The 21750-nt window shown below is 41.8% G+C and overlaps 1 protein-coding gene and 1 long non-coding RNA gene across 2 annotated transcripts in view; one reads left to right on the top strand and one right to left on the bottom strand.

The window, feature by feature from the left end:
* The window catches only part of TRPM7 (transient receptor potential cation channel subfamily M member 7), a 96683-nt gene that overhangs the window by 6333 nt on the left and 68600 nt on the right, over nt 1-21750 (bottom strand). The window contains 9 exon segments of the mRNA XM_019504146.1: nt 3905-3970; nt 4063-4113; nt 7476-7501; nt 10715-10752; nt 12629-12699; nt 13777-13873; nt 17116-17175; nt 18270-18337; nt 20355-21067. Of these exon segments, the coding sequence (XP_019359691.1) occupies nt 3905-3970; nt 4063-4113; nt 7476-7501; nt 10715-10752; nt 12629-12699; nt 13777-13873; nt 17116-17175; nt 18270-18337; nt 20355-21067 (1190 nt within the window).
* On the top strand, nt 295-18940 carry LOC109288573. Its single transcript, XR_002095189.1, has 3 exons — nt 295-549; nt 7850-7852; nt 18929-18940. It is a non-coding gene; the product is annotated as an uncharacterized LOC109288573 (long non-coding RNA).

Below are 21750 nucleotides of genomic sequence, written 5' to 3' on the forward strand. Positions count from 1 at the left end.
GTGACAACTGCACGTGCACCTCAAAGTGGACAGCAGGGGAGGGGCCTGAGGCAGCACAACCCGTGCCACTCCCCCACCATCCGCTCTGAGATGTATATGTATGCTGACAATGCTGAGCTGATGCCAGAGCTCTGCAGCAGGGGCTGCGCCAGCCTCTTCCTGGTGGGTGGCGGGGGAGGAGAGTGCTAGGCCAAGGCTGGGACACTCCACCCCTCCCAGCACTGCTGCTGCCACCTCCCCACACAGCTGAATCCGACCTACTCCCGCCGGCTCCAAGATCAGCCCCTCCACTGGGAAGAGGCTGGTGCAGGCCGTATCAGGAGCACTGCACCTTTCCAGGCTCAGCTGCGTGGGGCAGGCAGCAGTGCCAACACTGGAAGGGGTCGAGACTCCTGGCCTGGCAGAGCCCAGCCTCCCCCCACCGGGAAAAGGCTGATGTCACACGCCTTTGTGGGCTCAGGGTGGGCAACAGCTCTGTATACAAGGTAAGCACGTGCCTCTGGGCCGCAGGGCTCAGCAGCCTGTTGGTGCTGGTGCTGATTTCTGAGAGTTTAACATTACATATTATTCAGTTTATTTGGTTTTGTTAAATTTCATAATCAGTTTTTGCTCTCTCAAGCCAGTTTACATTAATTGGTTTATTTTACTCTGTTAAATCATTTCTTATTCAGTTTTTCACTCTCTCAAACCAGTTCATATTTTGCAGTTTTTCACTTTCTTAAAACAGTTCATATTCAGTTTATTTTGACCTCTCTACTTTGTATTCCAAGATTTCAACATTTCATATTGCTCACTTTTTTGTGTGTTTTTCTGCTCTCTGGTTGCCTTCTTGGAAATATTTACCCAGATTTATAAGCACTTCAAATAATTAAATTCTAATTTTCTGCTTTCTGTTTGCCTGTTTACATTGTTTGCCCTGCATGAACTTCAGAAAATTTTACAGTTAGAAGGCATACAGATACGCAACTATGGATAATAAAAAAACAAAGTTAGATATTTGAAAGTTTCAGCCAGCATGGAGAGAATTGTGTGGTTTTGTGCAGCAAGGGAAACATGTTGTTTGTAGTCTGTGCAGCAAAAGTGTGGTATCTTGTACTTCCAGCATCCAGTGCCATTTCACAACCAAGCGTGAAGCCAAGTTTTCTGGAGTTGATGAAGCAGACAAACGTGAAAATCCAGTAGAAAAGCTGTTGATTCATTTAAAAAAAGAAAACCAAAACAGACCGGCAGCTTTTCTAGTTTTGTAATTAGAAATACTCTTTTCACATGGGCAAGTTACTCAAGTCCCCCATGCTTGTGATGTGATGAGCCTTGTACTGGATTAAAGCACAGACAAAGAATATCCCCCCCATCTTGCTATAATTGTTCAATATTTTATTTCTGGGGAAGTTTGAGAGAAATTATTTTCTTTGAGTGCTATGCATAGCACAACAAAGGCCAACAATATACTTAATGCTGTCAAAGATATTGTCACACAGGAACAAATTGACCTGCACAAAATGCTTTCTGTTTTACTACTGATGGTGTACCTGCAATGGCAGGTAAAACAGCTGGATTTGTAAAACTTCTGGAAACTGAAACTGGACGTCCTCTTATAAGTTTCCATCGCATTACTCATCAGGAGAGCCTCTGCGCTAAGATCTTATCTTCTGATTTAAATGAAATCATGACAATGGTTGTGAAACTTGTCAACTTTTTGATGATCCGCTCCTCTTTGACACACAGGAGATTCCATGAACTTTTAAATTATATAAATTCTGCATATGGAGATTTAGTGCTGCACAGTAATGTACACTGGTTGAGTGGAGGTAACATGCTCAAGCACTCTGTTGCTTATCTCGAATCCATCGAGCTGTTTCTTGAGGAAAGTGCTCAGCAATATGCAGACCTTACTGATGACAGCTGGCTAACAAAACTGATGTTTTTGGCAGACACCATCACATTTAAACAATCTGAATACTAGGTTACAAGGAACACAGAAAACCATCCTTCAGTTGTATGAAGACTCGAAAGTTTTCTGTGATAAGGTCTTTTTTCAGAGAAGATACTGAAATGTCTGCCTTCCATTACTTCCCCAGCCTGAAACTCCATTCTGAGCAGCATCAACTGAACACTAGGGATACATGCAACTATGTAGGACAGCTGGAATATGAGTTCACAAGATGATTCCAAGATTTTTGCAACAGAGATCCCATGTTTTCATTTCTTGTAAACCCTGACAGTATTATGGAAAGTGACACAGAATTGCAGTACTGTCAGTGGATGAACAACGAATAATTTGAATTGAAATCGATTGACTTTAAGAGCTCAGCAATACATCTGGGTATCAAAGTTCAAATCACTGCAAGGGAAACTTGAGAATGAAAGGGACTGGCAAATCAAGATTACAGCATGTTGGTCTTCTTTTCCTGAAAAGTATGTCCTCATGAAAAAAGTAACTTCTGTCTTGCTGTCTGCATTTGGATCTACTTATTGCTGTGAACAAGTGTTTCCACAAATGAAAACCATACTCAGTCCTATGAGAAACCATCTGACAACTGATGATTTCGATTCATGTTTGTGTCTGATGACAACCAGCTACCAGCCTAACATTGCCAAACTCAGCTGTCAGAAGCAGGGCCAAGGTAGCCACTAAGAAAAGATTTTTTTTACTTGAGAGCATTTGTACTTGTTTATGGTAGTGAATACAGAGCATCTATTTTAAAGAATTAAGCAAGCGTATCCTTAAAGAAACAACATCTACCATGGCAACATCTCTCTGGAAAGGTGTGGGCATGGTGTAGGGGTGGAGGAACCATGCGAAGATCCAGAATGTGATCTTCCAAGCCTCACTGTAAAGGCCAAGGACAATTAGGTGCCAACCCCTGTCTCTCTCTCTATTCTACCTACCATTTAAGGCCAAGATAAGGTCAGTGAACTAAAAGGAGAAAGACGTGGGATAGGACCTCATGACCTAAGGCCTACTCTGCTCCCTGCCACACTATCACCAGGTGGTTAATGCTTTTCTCTTCTCTCTTTTATTCTCTCTTCTTTTTTCTCTCTCTTCCTTTTTTTCCTCTCTCTCATCACAATATGCTTAACAAAAAAAAGAATACACAACAACATAGGTAGTATATGAAGTTTTATTTATTGTCACCAGGTTTAGAATTTTTAGAAAACCTGGTATTTACTGTAAAAAAGCAACATTTATGATTATTAACTATATTAATATGCAGTGCGTCCTGCCATGTACCCCCCCACCCCATTTCTGTTTTTCTGGCATGGCACGCTCTGGCATCTTACAAGGTAGACATTGCAGTTTTTCTGGCACTCTGGCCAAAAACCTTGCCTACCCCTGCTGTAATCTTGGAGTTTTAGCCAACTGGCAGACCCCCACCGCTCCAACTTCTTTCTTTAAAGCAGAAGCAGAGAATTGGAACTTTGTTATTAAAGAAAATATTAGTGACCCTGTTCAAGCCACATTATGCGTGTCCCAACACCACAAGAATGGTGCTTTATAAAATATCCAAAACAAGGCAGAAAGTGTCAGTTATTAAAGCTCCATTACACTAAAATCAGTGTTTTAATGTACTTTATTATAAGAACTAAATACTCCTCTTTCTCCCCCCCCCCACCAAAGACTACTAAAACTAAGCTAATGCAGGCCCCTCTTTAAGTAAATAAGCTGCATTTCTTAAGGGATATTATAACAAAGTCTGCATTTCTGCATGTCTTGCAAGACACTGACACAAGACCTCTGCATTGGGCTATAACCTACTTTTTTGCAATCTATGTTACCAAAATAACTCGTTCAAGTTGGGCCTTGCCATTTTGCATGAAAATAATCTTAACATTTGCTAAAGACACACATGAGCCAACCTTATACCCTTGGTGTAAACTTTCTCCCCAAGATTATGCTTCTTACCTCTTGGAGGCACAGGAGTGAACGGAATGCTCTGTGATAACCTCATCAAATTATTTCTTTCTACAGCTGTAAAGAAAAAGATTACAAAAATCAGAAAGTGACCAAGACTTAATAAAAGGCCATTATTAAACTCTAACTTTAAGTTTTAAGGTACTAACCTGAGTAGTAGTAATTGATATCCATTATTGGCTTAAAAGGAGAAGCAATACCTACCAAAAGTCAAGAAACAGAAGACGGATTATATACTGTACATGCATACATAAAATCCTCCTGCGTACAAAATATAATTTGAGAACTTTGGAAGCAAGAATACAAATTAAACCTGCTCTCCCCTCCCCACTACATTTTTTTTTTTTTAAATAGGCTGTGGACAGAGATTTCATAGTTATACTGTTTAAAAAGGGGACGGGAGACTTACTACTTGGGAGTACTGCAAGTGGGAGTGTTGTTATTTATGCACCTATCCAGACAGCATTGCTTTCAGGATCATCAGGACACGCAAGCCTCTCCACCACAATAAGGCTGCGATCCAGGGAGTGAATTTTTTCCTAGTAGGATCTCCCATGGCAGCAAGGTCAAAGGTGAGGTTCCAGACAAACAGCAACCAAATAACTAAGCTAGGTGGAGCTCTTTAGCTCTGGTTTGGCAATGTACCTAGGAGAAGGATACTCTGCAACTAAACCTACAGCCTGGAGATCTCTCTGCCACTGTCCTAGTTCGCTAGGCCATGGCACACGAGTTTCAGACCTAAAGTGTGGGGCCAGTCAGTGCAACTGCACTCCACTTTAAAGCTTCATGCATAGACAGGAAAGAAACAAGTCCTTCAAGTCCTACAGCGCTGGAGCATGGCGAAAATAGCAGGTGTAGGATGACACTGGCAGCCGCAGTCCCAATCCTGCATGCAGGCATCTCGGGAGTACAGGTCGCACCAACGATGACCTGGAAACGATGTCATCACCCGGCAGCACCTGAGCCTTTGAACAGCCTCTTTGAAGGATAGCAGTGCTCACTCCTAAGTAGGAGAAGGGCCTAGAAAAGGGGGCCTAAAGAAATGCTAGTCTCCCTACTACCCAGCTGGATCACTACAGTCAGCAGTCATCTTCAAAGCGGCCAAATTACAATAAAAAGGGAAACAAAAACTTCAACCCTGGACTCTGAAGATAGCAGCGACCCTCAACGACTCTCAGCCTTGGTTGCCCATGAGCTAGCTAAGCTAGATATCGATATAGCAGCCCTGAATGAGGTGCGCTTCTCAGAACAAGGCAGCTTACAGAACACGGTGCTGGTTACACCCTCTACTTGTCAGGTAAATTGCAGATGGAGAGACACCTCTCAGGTGCTGGCTTCACGATAAGAATTTCCATTGATCCCAGGATCTCCATTGCTTCCACAACACTTAGCAATCGGTCTTTCCGACTGCATCCTGTCCCTATGCCTTCCTTCACGTGACCAGCAGCATACCACCATTATCAATGTGTATGCCCCAACCCTCCTGGTAGATACAGTTGACAAACTTAAATTCTATACTGACCTCTGCAATCTCATCCAGAAAATACCGTCCAAAGATAGGATTGTCATTATGGGTGATTTTAATGCAAGAATTGGCAGTGACTATCTAGCATGGAAAGGCATGCTTGGAAGACATGGATTGGGAAATGGTAATGACAATGGACACTTACTTCTGGAATTGTGGAGAAATGCATATGGCAATAAGCAGCACCCAGTTCCAGCAGAAAAACCATTAAAACCACTTAGATGCATCCCCGCTCCAGACACTGGCACCTGATAGATTACATCTTGGTGTGTCAGCATGATCTTGGGGATGTCCTGCACGTTAGTCATGCCTAGTGCTGATTGCTATACTGACCACTCATTCGCTCAAAGTTGTCCTTCCACCTCAAGCCTCAGCCCAAGCACAGAGGCAACCCCACAAGAAATTTGATGTTTCCAAGCTGTGAAATCAATCTTGCCAACAAAAATTTCAAAAACACTTCAAATCAAAGCTTACAAGCCAAGCCCATACTGCAGACACCTCACTCAATGGACTCTGGAAACACATCAAGTCAGTAGTCCTGGAGACCACCCAGGAGATCACTGGGCTCAGAGCTAACAGAAATCAAGAACGGTTTGATGAAAATGACAGACATCCAAGTCCCGCTCACAAAAAAGAGGACCACTCATCAAGCCCTTCTAGTACAGCCAACTAGCCAACAGAGAAAGGCAGCTTATCGCCAGGCATGTAACAACTTTCAGCGGAAACTGCGCGACATCCAAAATGAATGGTGGACTAATCTTGTGGAAAGAACATGACTATATGCTGATAAAGAAATCAGAAGCTTCTACAAAGCACCGATATCTGCCTACAGCTCCACCTTCCTGATCCAAAGGCCACTGAGGCTCTAATGGCTGGACCCTACATATTGACAAAGGCTCTGTCATGGACCAATGGTCTGAGCACTTCCAAACTCCCTTTAGCACTGAATGCACAGTACATGAGTCTGCCATCAACTGAATCAAGCAACTGCCTATTAAGGAGGAACTAGATGAGCGTCCTGCACTGGAAGAAACCTTCACTGCCATTGACCAGATAAAAAGCAACAAAGCCCCAGGAATTGATGGAATTCCACCTGGAGCCTTGAAATATGGCAATCCTGCTCTACACTCCAAGTACCACCAACTCTTTATAACTTGCTGGGAGCAGGGAAAAATTCCACAAGATCTGTGTGATGCTGTAGTCGTCACCCTGTACAAGACTAAAGGTGACAAGTCAGACTGTTCCAACAGAGGGATCACCCTTCTGTCCATCGCCAGTAAGATTCTAGCTAAAATCCTCCTCAACAGGCTTGTGCCTGCCATAGCAGAAAAGGTCCTTCTGGAGAGCCAATGTGGCTTCAGAGCAAGCAGAGGCACGACAGATATGGTATTTGTGCTCAGACAAATACAGGAAAAGTGCTGGGAGCAGAACAATTTAATGATGCAATCCCAGGGCGACCATTTAGACATACTTTGTGATATCCTGGGGTAAAATGTTCATAGTCCTTATACTGTGAGCCTTTTCATACTTTTCCTGGGACAACTGAATGGAAGCCTGAATGACTGTGCTTTGCCCCAGGAAAAAATGTCTCATCATGGAACAAATGTGACATCTTTAATAACTTTAAAATATGAACAAAATGGATTTAAAAGTTACAGTAGTTTAGTTTCACTTATTAGTACGGAAGTGGACAGATATAACAGTTAAATTGGTAGAGCATAAGCCAGTGTAATTTAATTCTCTTATAAGTTTTATGTTTATCCACATCCTCCAAAATATACATTTATTCCATGATAAGAAAAAAAATAGTTCTTTTCTATTAGCCACTGCTTTCCAAATTCAGAAAACCTGTTTTTAACTTGAAAAAATATTTATCATATTCTGGTTAATTTTCATCTTTGTACATTTCAGTAGTGAACACTGGACAGTTTCTTTCCACTATCAAGCACTGAAGTCTCGTACAGAAATACAGAATGTATAGTATGTTGGAAGTGCCTCTTAACTTGATTACATTCCAGCAAAAAAAAAAAATCTTACCATTCAACGCATCTTCATCAGAAGGCCTATAGGGGACAGAGGAGAGTGCAAAAGTACTTAAGATTGCTTTTAGATCACTACATTTTTGCATTCTCTTTTATAGCAGACCTCAAACTTTATGGGCCCTTAGGCAACAACAATGAGCAAATAATGCACTGCAGACAACATCAAATTTTGTTCTCCCAATCAACCTCAAGGTTATTTTTTTTCTTGTTGCTGTGAAAATATTGGAGATTTCATTGACAATATGGTGTCTTGGGGCCATGGATTGCTAGTCCAGTGCTTTTTGATTTTGATACATCATCAACCTAGAGCAGGTGCAGATAAAATATGGCCTGGGGGCCAGATCTGGTCGACCAAGCACTTTCATCCAGTTTGTGGGGCCCTCCAACAAGTTGTGCCCCGTCCAGCCCTTCCACCCATGAGGATGGGAGCAAGGCACCCATGTGTACATGCAGCCCCAAAAACATGCCCTGTTGGTCTGCCCCCATCCTGTGGGTGAAAGGGCCCAGCCAGCCAGCATGCAGTTTCTGTGCAGGGCTGCTGCTGCCCCAGCTCCCAGGACCTGCTCCATTTCCCCGGTCTCCTGCTGGCTCCGGGCAGCAGGTAGGGAAGCAGCAGGGATGGGGCTACAGCTGGGAGGGAGCCCGGAGTGTTTGGCTGGGGCTGGTGGGCGCGGGCTCCGTGCTGACAGGTGGACAAGGGGCAGAGGCAGCGCAGAGCTGGGGTGGGCAGCATGTGGATGTGAGGGAGAGTGGGGTTTTGGAGACTGCCCCACATGACATCCATGGCACACAGCCCTGGCAGGCAGTGGCAGCAGCAGAAGACAGGGTGCTCAGGGCACAGGTGCCTGGCGGGGTGCTGCTCTGGGCAGTGCTGCACACTGCACCGAGGGGTGCAGCCTCCACATGGCTGCTTATATCATCAGTGCTCCCTACCACTCATGCACACTTCCCTATAGGGGCTGTGCTGCAGGGGAGGGAAGCCGCAGGCACCTTCCCCCATAGGGCAGGGAAGGCAGCTAGCTTCAGAGCCTGAAGTTTGTTTCTGGTGCTGACAGCCCCGGCAAGGAAGGCACCTGGCCTCAGCATGTGGGGCTTCCCTCTCTGCTGTGCAAGTGCAGGGGCTGTGCACGAGTGGTGGGGAGTGCCAGCCATACAGACAGCCTAGTGGAGGCTACAGCCCTTGCTGTGATGTGCAGCGCTGGCCGCAGCAGCACCCTGCTGGGCACCTGCACCCTGAGTGCCCTGCCTGCTGCTGCACCATGGGAGAAGTGCAGGAGTCCCCACACCACCCCTCACACCCACACCCTGCTCCCACAACCCCCCCCTTCCCCCTACAATATACAAAAATAAGAATTTTTGTAGTTATTATGCAATTACCTCTATATACACTATGCAAACACGAATCATGACAAAAATATTTTTTGTAATAACATTATAATACGTTATTAGGAGTGCACTGATAAAGATGTTCTTGGCCGATACCAAAAGCCGATTATTAACCAGCCACATCGGCCAATACCAATCCAATAACAGATGTACAGAAATGCAGCTGGGCAGCGTTGAGAGCAGCACCTGGTGGAGAGGAAGTGGCATAGGGGGGAGCAGATCAAGGCCCCCACATTGAGGGAGGGAGTGGGGCAGGGGTGGGAGGTACTGCCCAGCCAGGGCAGTGAATGGGACCCAGGGCCAGGGCAGGAAACGGGACAGAGCTGCAGGTGGCTCATCCAGGGGATTAGCATCCCAGCACTTAAAAACTGGGGCAGGGGTGCTTGAACAAAAGCTCCTCAAATGAGCTGCACAGCTTCATTCCTGGCTATATGCATGCAGGCAGCTGTGCGCATGCATACGGCATCCAGAGGCCCCAGCCAGAAGTTACAATGAATTATATTTATCAGTGACATTACTGGCTACACTGGCCAAAAAAAACCAATAGCCAATAACATTAATTTTAATTTTATTGGTGCCGATCCAATATGGCACCAATATATCGGTGCAGCTCTATATGTTATAGTAGGTGTCTGACTTTTAGTGTACAATTTGGTTTTTTTCTGGTTCTAAGATGGCAACCCCTCCCCTCAAAAGGAGTATTTCCAGGGGTACAAGGGGAAGGACTTCTGGTGGCAAAGTTCAGGGGTTAGGAGGTGGGACTTCTGGTCCCAAGATGGTGACAAGGGGGCAGGGCAACTGTCAAGGGGCAGGATTACCCATGCAGCCCTCTACAGTTCACCAACACTCGTTAAGCGGCCCTCTGCCCAAAATAATTGCTCGCCCTGATCTACAGTCAATTCACTGGGTTTGCAGAACTGCTTTACCTTACTTTTCAGAGACGGTACAAAATTCTAAATTACAAAAAACCCAAAAATGCTTACTAGTCTTCCATTTTAGTTTTTTATGTTCTCAGTCTTACTGTAAACACCACTTTATGCATGACAGCACATTAACTTTGCTTTAAAAGAGTCAATTCCCACAGAGGTGTTTAACTGATAACTACATGTTCACAACAAGGTTACATTTCTCTTATCAGATTAGTCAAGCTATGGCTTTAACAAGCAATTAACTTGATGGGATGAATTGCTAACAAAAGCAATTACAGCACAGTTTCAGGGGAGACTTTATAATAAAAAGGTTGGTCAAGGATCCAGGAAGTCTGATGTTAAAAAAAAAAAGATATTATTAAAAGTAACAGCAAAGTAAATGGTTCTACTGAAGTGCACATGCTGCTCTTGGAGGTGCATGTGTGTGGACCCATTAATGTAAATGGGATCAGGACATCAAAAAAAAACAACACACCATCAGTCATTTGATAGAAACAAGCCCATGGGTTTGATTTCCTATTTAACTCACAGGGATGTCAATAGTTCAAATTAAAATAAAAATGTTCTTAAAGTGCTTAATAAAAAAAATTGACTCTTTAGTTTCTATTGTTTAATTATTGCAAGTTATATGGATTTGCTCTCGAATCCCATTAAAATTAAAAATTAACTGAAAGCTATTTTAAGCCTTGATCCATTATAAAATAGTTGACAGCTATCTGGCACTTCAGTTTTCCCTTTGACTTCAAAATGTTATATATTTCTTATTTATAGAGATTAAGTTTTAAAGACATTCTCATATGGACATTAGTAACAAGAAAATTCAGATGCCAAAAAGTAATAGAACTTTTAAAGAAAAAGACTAGAGTGCATCACAAGTATTTGATCAATTCTAGCATTAATGAGCAGAAAACTTACTTACATTTGACTACTATTTGAAGGTCTACCTTGTACCCAATCCTTTAAAGAAAAGGAAATAAAACAGTATTTATAGGACAAAAAAAAGTTTGCTTAGTTCCTATAGTTCATATACTACAGTCTTTATGAAAGATCTGAAAGTAGAGGTACTAGTATTATTTCTCAGCACTCAAGTAGTTGAAGTGAAACACTAAAATACAGTAACAATAGTATAACATAAGGAAAGGTTTTATTTATATGCGTGTGTGAGATTTTACACACACACACACACACACACACACACACTAGCCAATTGCCTGTCAAGAATGATGGGGGGGGGGGCGACTGGGATGGAGTCCTGCTGCTTGCAGGGAGCGGGGTGGGAGAGCCTAGGGCAGCGCTGCTGGCCTTGGCTCCCCACCCTCTGTCCAGTCCTCAGTGCAGCTTCAGAATCATGGCGGCACGCCCCCATGCTTGGAGCTCTCTGATTGGCTGTTTCCGTCAGCCAATCAGAACGTAAATAAAGTGTTACAGACAGACAGACTTAGGCTTTTATAATATATAAACAAACTGATGTTGATGCAATATACAAGGAAATCATATTCATTACTGTTTGATGGCTTTTTTATTATTAAGAAAGTTACTGTTTTTACCCCCAAAAAGTATAATATGTGCAAGAATGCATAGTTTCTCTGAACTACACATAGAAGGCAAACTAATTATTTGATTTTAACTTTCCTCCTACTCAAAACAGGCCCCTACTGATTCACCAGCCATTTACAGGTGCTCATTTCTAGCAGTGGAAAACTTCCACTGCTAGAAAAGATTTCAGGAGAGGGAGCAGTCTAGGCCTTCACCATGCAACTGCCCCCTCTCCCCTGTCCCACGTGCCTTGTACAGGCTGGGGTGATCCTGGCCTGGGGAAAGTGAAGGGAGTAGTAGCTGCTCCTGTCCTCCCACTACTGCCAGAAGGACTGAGCACTGGGGCAAAGCCTTCCCACAAACTCCTCAAACCAGGAATTCCAGTCTGACAGGCAGGGAGCAAGGAGTGGCTGCTCTTCTGCTTGGGTCCCAATAACCAGGAGCTGAGCAGAGAAGCAGCTTAGCAAACTTCCCCCCACCTCAACTAGGGACTCCAGTCTAGGGAGTGGGTGGAGAGCAACCACTCCTCAATCCCTTGCTCCCTCCATTTGGCTCAGAGCACCCTCACAGGATACCTTTGCCACTCCAAGCTGGGCAGTGGGGGCAGCATGAGGAAGCCAGCTGACAACAGGAACCAGATTTGAGGACAGCTTCCCCAGCTCTGGTTCCCAGCCCCTGGTACATGTTTTTTTCCAGGAGAAATTCAGTGAATACTTGTAACTTTTACCAGGAGAATCACAATTCTTCCAGTAGAAATGTAACATTTACACATGGCAGTTCTCAGCATATCAGAGAACACTCCAAAGTGAGATTTATTCTTTCCATGTAACCCATATCTTTCTGTCTTTTCCCAGGTTCTTGTTCTAGCTGCATACTGCTTTCCTCCTAGACTGCACAACCACATGCTACCAACAAACTTGCAACTATAACTCCTTTTGACCCAGCTACTGCCAACCATTGGGTCATATAGCTCCTTAGGTAACAAGGGCCACATGAGCAGAGGTGACATCATATCGCTGCAATGCAGGCAGATTGGGATCTCTTTTACAGAGGTGTTCCGGTTAGCAAATAATGTGCCCCTTCTGAAGTTCTCCATTTCATCTTACTGGGCTTAAAATTTTGGTAAATTGGACAAATGTCTGTTTTCACAGGAACACGGTTTTGAAGCTAGTCTATCAGGATTACTCCCATTAAACAAACTGGTATGCAGTTGCAGTACATATGAAATAAAGCCATATTGCATTTTAGTTACAACTCTACAACACTCTGCCAAAAATGTTAACAACAGTGTACAAACCGGGAGCAAGGCTGCCTTAGAGTCTACTTGATGACTTTCTTCAGTTGATGCTCTTCTACTCACACTGTATACTAGAAAAGAAAAAAAAACATAACTTGACAAGAGAAGCAGACAGGTGTGAAACAGAAGATGGTTTAAATCATGTACAATACAGGGAAAGGGAGGTAATATAATATACCCCCTAAAAAAAAAGACACACAAAGCACACAAATTAGCCAATTATTTTGCAGCATGTTTTCCATATGGACACAAGATAAACAATCTTAGTTCACATATCGTACCAGTGCTGGTTCTATCAGACTGCCTGCATGACCTTAAGCAAATCACTGAACCTTCCCATGCCTTTTATCCATCTGTAAAAAAAGTATTGTAAACACTGAGATCCTGGAATAAGCAGATCTCATGGAAGAATCTACTGTTTTACACAACGCAGGTTAGCAACCTTTTATGGCAGCAAGAGAACACAAACAGGGGATAGCCAATTTGGCTGTGAAGGCTTTAAATCACGGATTGAATGTGACCCCTTTAAATTCTCCTCCCCCCACCCCCACCTCCCCAGAATCAGACCTTTGAAGGCCAGATCCAAGCTCTTTGTAGGTCAGATCTGGCCCATGGGCCATAGGCTATTGATCCCAGTTATAGGACATTAAGTACAGGATATAAGAACAAAAGGACTTAAAACATACATCTGAAACAGTTTAAATGAAAGACTAACCATTCAGATATATCATTTGAAAAAAGTAAGTTATCATCTAGTATTACATTTGCCACTAGATTTCCCTGTAATTTTGATTGTTTTATTATCATATTTCTTCCACTCTCCTCTTTCCCTATACTCCTGTTTCCCTTTTCTTAAATACAAATGATTCTTTCCCTCTCCCACACTGAAAAATCTCACAGACAGCAGAAAACTGACTACATATACAATGCAGACAAATACACAAATTAGAAAACTTTTAGAAAACAAAATATATACTCCTCTACTCTCAAAGATGTTAAGAACTTACACATTTCAAGTAACAAAAAAGATGTTAAAAAATTTCAGAGACAAATCTAATTTTATGTTGATAGTACCTCTTGAATTAGTGACTTAACTTAATTAATAAAATTTTGGGATAAAACTAAGCCACAGAGAAATCTGCACTTACACTGTTCCGAACGACCTGCCAAAGAGTTTTCAAGATATTCAGCAAACCCACTGCAAGAGTTAGTCTGTCTCAAATTACAGTCAGTTTGAAGACCATCCTGTAAAATACATATAGTTATCAGTTATCATTCCTGTAATCCTCTGCTATTCACGCAGTATGGTAATCTGCTTAGTTTGCAACATAACTAATATCTCTTTCTATGACCATCTTTCAAATGTACGACAAATATATTTTTAAAATGCATCTTGTACAGTTTAAGTAAATACATACTTTTTCAAGTCTTTCCATTACAAATTGTAGACTGATACTTATTTACAACAAATCCTGAGATTCATTATTTTTAAATGAGTAATAAAGATTCTACTTAGAGTGGAGCAATAGAGATCTATTTTTGAAATGACAAATAGAAAGCAATATCAGTAAAACAACTTCAAATTGAAAGGTATACCTCTAGAAAAATTAACCTCTCCTCTTCATAACTGTTAGTTCATTATATATTTCAATTCGAAAATTGTGCTATTACATTATATACTTCATATTAAAGTTCTGATTCCTATGATATAGGGAATTAAAATGAAGTTAAATCCTTAATTCATACTCTCGCTCAAAGATTAATACTCCATATACCAAATATTCACAATTAATAAATAAAGGAGTTTGTTAATCACATTTAGAGTCCTATAGTAAATATACAGCAAGCACATATGACAAACAAGTCCACTGTATATCTTGTTAAAACAAAAACTGATTTTAAAGAACATCAGTAAGTCCTTTAAATATTCTTAGACATCCTCTTTGAATCAAATGATGAAATCTCAGTAGCACTTGATTATTTTTACTGAGGTTCTACAAATTTGTCGTTCGGCACATCCATTCCTAACAACTGAAGCAAGCTGTTGCCTACATGACTTCGTGCCTCTCTGAGCCACTCAGTCTATAAGGTGCCACTCTATCTTACCTTCACTTCTCGTGGTCAACATATTTGAAAACCTAGTAATAAGCACAGAGATCTCCCAAGGATCACAACTTTAACGTGGTAGAGAGTACTGTGTGCTACCAATGACCTCAAGAGTGATGGCATCTTGAATTTTCTACTCGTCATAGGATAACCCATGGCAGCAAGGTCAAAGGTGAGGTGTGACTAATAGCAATCCAAAAATAAAACAAGTCCTCACTGGTGCAGCAAGTGAATAAAGAAAGAATACTTCATGATGGTAGCAAAGGCAGAAGGCTGAAGTGGAATAGAAACCTCCAGGCATTTAGGTTTTCCTCAACATCAGATTAAGGTTTCTTTCCCACAAAGTACTGTGTGGCTGTTGATGCACAACAGCATCCCCATATAAAATGAAGATATGCTTAGGCATACTAATTCTCATGGTGGTGGGTAAGTGGCAATGGGGGCAGGTACTAGCGAGTATTAGATGTCCGTAATTATAGACCTACATGAAGGCAAAGAGGGTATGATGGTTTTGTACTTGGAAATGAGGCAGGCACACAATTTGACAGCTGCAAATCATGACTGTGCAGGACTATTTAGGGTCTGTTCACCCCATATGGGGAGAAAGCTAGAAAGGGTTCCCCAAATGTAATCTGTCTCATTTCACCTGACAGAATGATTCCACTGAATGTGGCTTTCCAACCTGCAGTCCAAATCAAATAACCTGAAATAATTTGTACCCTGATGGACAACCTAACATTGACCCAGTCGACCAGGGTGAAAGACAGCACTCATGGCTAGAGAACTTGCATGACTCAATACTGACACTGCAGCATTTAGGTTCAATATTGAGCACTTGAAAGGCCCTGCTACATGTGATCATCTCTAGTAGTGCCCCCCGTGAGGACTCTTGACACCACTGATCACTAGGAGAGCTTCAAGAAAGGCACTGATGAGGTGTACGAAGAATCTCTAGGCTTCTCCACAAAGACACATCAGCACTGGTTTGATGCAAATGATAGGGAAATGCAAGCTCTTGCTGACAGAAAAGGGAGAGCCTTCAAAGTTTGGTAGAATGACATCAACACCATCCAGAAAGAGCAGGTAACAACTGTGTAACTAAAAGAGAAGGAGTGACCAGCACAGCAACACAGGGTGCTGCTTTTGTGGGTGGGTGAAAAAATAGCTGCCATTGCAGGGGTGGCTGAACACGCTGCTACATTCGACACTGTGGCACCTTGGTGATGCCCTGTGCATCACTTGCTGCCTTAGATGCAGAGCTGCCTTACTACACATGTAGGCAGTATGTCTTAGAAGTGGATTTGAAGTACACGCCCTCATCCTTTTCATACTGGAAACATTTAAAGATGGCCAAGAGATTGTTCAGTACTGTATATTTCTGGAGAACACATTATTAGAGACTTGCTGCAAGAGTGGTCCTATTTGACATACGGTACTGAGCTGATTTAGGATGCTGTAACAGAGAAGAGGCACCATTAGTCCACTGAAATAACACAGGTATATCTGCCTTCAAGCATTTATGCAGACTGTTGCATGGGATCTATCTTGGGGTCAAATGTGGTATAGAGACATGAGAAGTAGTCATCGTCTTTGTGTGTGATCAAGCTCGGTGGCTAGCCCCAACCATGAAGTGGTCCCACATGCCTGATCTGGTCACAGAGCAACCCCTGCCTTCCAGCACAAGAGATTGTATCATCTGGCTCATGGGGCTCCCAACAGATCCAGAAATTTGACAGCAGGGAAACAGCGAGAGCTTTAACTGCTGCAACTCTGAAAGCCACAGCAATTAATGCTGCCACTGCTTCCCTACCACCAAATTTCCAGATCCATGGAGACCCCACAGCCTAGACAACATGGTGACAGAGGCCAGATTTGGCCCATCTGAACTCTACTGCATTAGCAATGTACTAATTCTGCATAATCCCTTTTTTTTCCAGTGTCATAACTTCTGAAGAATTTATCTGATTAATGGCATAACTGTCAAAATTTTCTCTTGGTCTTGGACATTTTGTCCATGGTAAACAGACACTGCCTTTTTGTTAAATAGATATCAAAATTTCATTCTTCCAGGACTTTTCTTTAAAGAAAAAAAGAAGGATCATGGCTACAATCAACATTAAAATGAAAAATTTAACCTTAATTATGACGTGACTGCTGCTAGCTATAAATGGAATCGTCTATGAACCTGAAAAGAAATTACAGGTTAATCAGAGTCTAAACACATGTCTGCTGTTTAGTGTGACATTCACTTTGTCTCCAAACTTTCCTTCTTCATCCATGGTGTCCTGGGCTTCTGCACTTCATGTGGAAAACGTAAAATAACGAAGGCAAGTACTTATTACTGATTACAGTGAGTCTGAACTCAAAGGTTTCCTATTTACCTGGTGTCTGGTCATCTCTATACCCTCCAGAATAGCTTTCTTAAAGTCTTCTTGTTGCTCCTGTACAAAGAAAAATGAAAAAAATATATTACACAAGTTAAAGCTGAAGATCTGCGCTGTATAAAAAGTAACTCACCAGAATATTAATTTTCCAGGAAGCCAGTTGAGCAGTGATCTTCCTTAAAAGATCACTGCACAACATTTCCTCAATAGCTGCTTTAAATCTCAAGTCAGATTCCCTAACTGATGAGATAATATGTGCAACTGGTCCTACACATATCATGCTTATTAATTTCAATGACTACCTCCTTTAAGTGGAAATTCAGTGCATGGCTTAACTATCTGAAGGTCATTATCCCAATATATAAACAAATGTCTGCCATGTATGGCCCACAAGCTGGAGATGGCCCACAGAGCCACCAGACTTTGCCTGTGCCCATGCCAGAGCTAGAGCTAAGCAGCGAGGAGCTGTGCTGGGGCCAGGGAGCTAGAAGCTGTACCTGCACTGCTGCTGCTTCTCTCCCCATCCCCTCCTATTTCCCTTCCCCAAAGCTGTGCTGTGAGAGCAGCTTCCAGCCAGAGCAAAGCTGCATTGGGGACAAGGGCGGGGGTAAGGGGAGAGTATGAGTAGGGGCCTGGACAAGTAGCAGCTGCAGAATGGAAGCAAATTCTAGCTCCCCGGCCCCAGCACAGCTCCCCACAGGCTGGAAGCTGCACTCACCCCACAGCCAGGGAGTGGGAGGCTGGGAGCTGCATAACACCAGTGGGGGTCCAGGGAAAGGCCCGCACCACCAATGCACCACTAAAGCCATCTGGCCCATGCTGGACTGGAGCCAAGTGGTTCCAGCTCTTAGCTTGAAAAAGCTTGCCAACCTCTGTAGTATAGCAATGCTAATTGCTCCATAAATAAGGTTCCATCCAAAATTCCATTTCTCCCATTATTTCCATTACAAAAATCTGTGCATATACTTTCATTCTCTTACTGAATACAACTGTATGCAACTTCTCTGTATACTAGTCTGTCAAAATGTTTGTTCTTATATTTTCAAAATGTAAACTATGAATTAAAATATGTAAAAAGTGCTGAGATGAGGAAAATAGTACCCACATTAAACTACAAGGGTGTACTTTCACAGGACAGTTTTCAGTCTTACCTCAATATTATTTTTTTCTTTGTTTGCTATTTCTTTAAACCGCTGTAACTCCATACTGTCTCTGTGACCTTTGAATGAATTGAAACAAAAAACCAGAATATTCAGAGTTAACTTTTAAGTTCTGACCATGCCAAAGATTCTGTTATGTTGGGGACACAAAAAACAATACTCTCCATGTTTGATTGTATTGGAAAACCTTGTATGAAAAACTATAAAGTAAGTAGATTTAATTAAAAAGGTTAGAAATTAGGAATAGATGCTTTCCCCACATTAAAGAATAAAACTGTTACAATTTAAAATGTTAGTTTCAAGAGAAGAAGGGTCCTGTGTTGGAGGAACTGGATATTCTGAATCTGCATATTTTACGTGAATATGCTAGCTACAGGAAAAACAATTTCCTTTCGTAGCTTTTAAAAACTATACAACTTCATCCTCAAGACTATATTCAACTCCACCAACACGCATGGTGTTACACTGAAAATAAACCTACTTCATTAACAGAGAGCTGCTCTGGCTCAGATATTCTATAAGTACCATGCAATAAAGATGAAATCTATTCTAAATTTTGGATGACAGAGGATCATATAATGAATGCATGGTTCCAACAAAAAAAGTATAGTTTGTATTAAAAATTATTAGTAGTCCAACTTACTTAAAAGTCAAACTGAGTTGCAGGGTCAGATTTTAAATGCTTTATGCTCTTCTAGCCTTACTTTTTAAAGCAAAAAGCACAGTGTTCTTTACAAGTATGATGAGCCTAGTCTGTGGTTACAAATATTCATGTGAAGGTAGAAGAAATGTATCAAAAATACTTATGATGTAAAAGTATCATTTTAAGCACCCCACATTTCGTAGTAACAAAATAAAGCTCTTCTCTAAATTTAAAATTTTTTTTTAAACAAGTCAATATCCATATGAAAAAATGCATGGTTTGTCCAGGGAGATACTATTGCTCTGCAAGAGAACAGGCAGCCTCAAAAAGTTTCAGACTGTGATTCTCCAGTTGAAACTGGCTCTGAATTAATCTGTTCTTTAATTTGCAGAATATAGTTAGTAAACCCACACCTACTTTTGGAATGAATCTGCCACTGTTTTATCCATCAAGTGTCTACTCTAGCCAGAAACCTTTTTAAGTAAAGTAAACAAAAATAAAGAGCATAAAATGGGATTTAAAAAAGAACTGTTTGAAAACCTCCCATGGGGTACATTACTCTAACAGTGGAAGATCCTAGTAAAAGTGTTCAGAATTGTAGTGTAGTAGGATCCCTTAGTTTGTCACAGATACCACAAAGATATTTTTTCATGATTCCTGAAGTCTTCTGTAATTTCATCAAGAAATAGACAACATTTTTCCATGAGCTTTATAATAAAAAACATTATAACTTCAAAATAAGTACCACTGAAGTATATCTGAATTGCCCATACAAAGCTGTAGAACTACTAATATTATAATGAAAATTATATTCATCAACAGCTGTGTAATGGTCAGAAAAATATTGCCTATATGATGAAATTATAAAGAAATGATCATTTCAAAGTAAAACAAAATCCAGACAATTTGGGGAAGTTAGGAAAGTTAAAAGCAAAACAAGCAAAGCATAATGGTACAATAAAGTCACCTGCAACCAGAAAACACCCAAATACCATACAATTCTTGATAAATCAAACCTTTGGTCCACAGTTTTTGAAGTAGTCCTGTACTGATGTGAGAACTTAAATCTTGGTATTGTAGTTCCATTGCTTGAATGTGCTGGCATTTGGGGAGTTCATCTTTAACATTCAATTTTCCATGGGGGCTACCACTTGTGCTGACCGCTGATGATGCCTGGTTGTCAGATGACAGAAGTAACTTCTTTTGAATACTGTTCTCCGATAAACTGACAAGGGACTGGTGATCACGTTTGTTAGCTCTTCCATTGTCGTTATCACTGATGTCATTTTCATCATGAACAAAACCACAATTAATGTATCCTCCACTTTCAGCACATGGTTGAGTGAAAGCAAGAGAAGCAGAGCCAGAAGCAAGAGAATAAGAGCAGCTAATAATGACTTCAGGACATTTACAATCTACTTTGTTATACTTACCTACAAACGCACCAAATTCTACATTATTATCTCCTTCTGTAGCCTTAGAGCAAATAGCTTCTTCTTGCTTTGCTGTAGATTCCAGCTGACTTTTGCAATTGGGCTGAGATGGAGTGCTAACAAAAAATTTAGTTGTTGAAGTCAGATGTGGCATGCTGTTTGATGAGTTGCCTAGTTTTTTATTTTTATTAGTGCATTTTGAGATCTCTGCACCCTGTACTCTTTGTCGAAGTTCTGGAGGAATAACAGCACTTGGAAATAAGGCACTGCCTGAGGAACCTGCCTCTTGTAAAAATAGTTCTTCCCTCCTGGGAACAGGATCTAAATCCTGACCCATCGTATATTGGGTGTTTCTTTCATTGCGTATAGAAATGTTACAGAGTAAAGCATTATTACTCTCAAGGCCACCTTGTGGAAAAGAAGAACCAAAAATATTTCCTATGCTATGTTTTTTCCACACAGAAGACCTTAAAGGGCCATCATCAATAAGGTTTTGTGCCAAATGCTTTGAAATGCTCAACTCCCGTGTAATTTCGTTATGGACCTTGCTAGCTTCTGAAGCCTTTTGTGCAGTTAGTGTTTTTAGAGTGTCCACAGTCAGAGCAGAGAGGTCCTGTAAATGGCCAATCTGGGAATCTAAAGACTGCAATGATCGTTTGATGTAATTGACTCGATCACCAACTTCTTTTATTTGAATGCACATATGCTCAACCCTAAGAAAATAAAAGTGAAAGATATTGAAGATTAGTTCACAAATGGAAGAAACACTTAAGCTATATTTATTTTACAAATTTTAGTGTAGCCCAGTAGATTATAGTGGGTGTATGTAAAGGCATTAAGGAACAAATGTCAGTCAAGAGCCTACAACAGGAGTGTTTAATTCATCTGTCCCCCATGGGCCTGAGGAGTGGTACAGGACTGATCCACAGTCCCAATAAACTGTGCAGTGCCAGCCCCACCAACCCAGTTCCTACCCCCGCCCCTGCAAGCACACCAGATCTGGAGCATGCAGAACCTGACCTGGACTGGCCAGAGTGGGTGCTCTGTGCATTGAATCTGACAGGTGGGGAGAGGGAGGGGGAAGATCCCCAGACAGGTCCCACACAGATGCTGCATACAATGTGGGTCCCAGAGCAGGTGCTACATTTCCCAGACTCGCTGAGGCACACACTAGGGGTGTGCGAAATGGGTCTTACTTGATTTGGATTTGGCCCGAATCGGGGACCGTGATTTGATTTGTTGATTCAGATCACTGTCCCCAATTTGATTTGGAGGATCAGTGATTCGGCCATAAACACAGCTTTAAATGTTTTTTCAACATATCTTGAGGTATTAGGCGCAACTCGCGAATGCTGCAATGCTGGGGTGGATGAAGCGTCCAACAGGAGCATCCCCC

Source organism: Gavialis gangeticus, unplaced genomic scaffold, assembly GCF_001723915.1.
Source record: "Gavialis gangeticus isolate Ggan-Ray unplaced genomic scaffold, GavGan_comp1, whole genome shotgun sequence".
Taxonomy (NCBI): domain Eukaryota; kingdom Metazoa; phylum Chordata; order Crocodylia; family Gavialidae; genus Gavialis; species Gavialis gangeticus.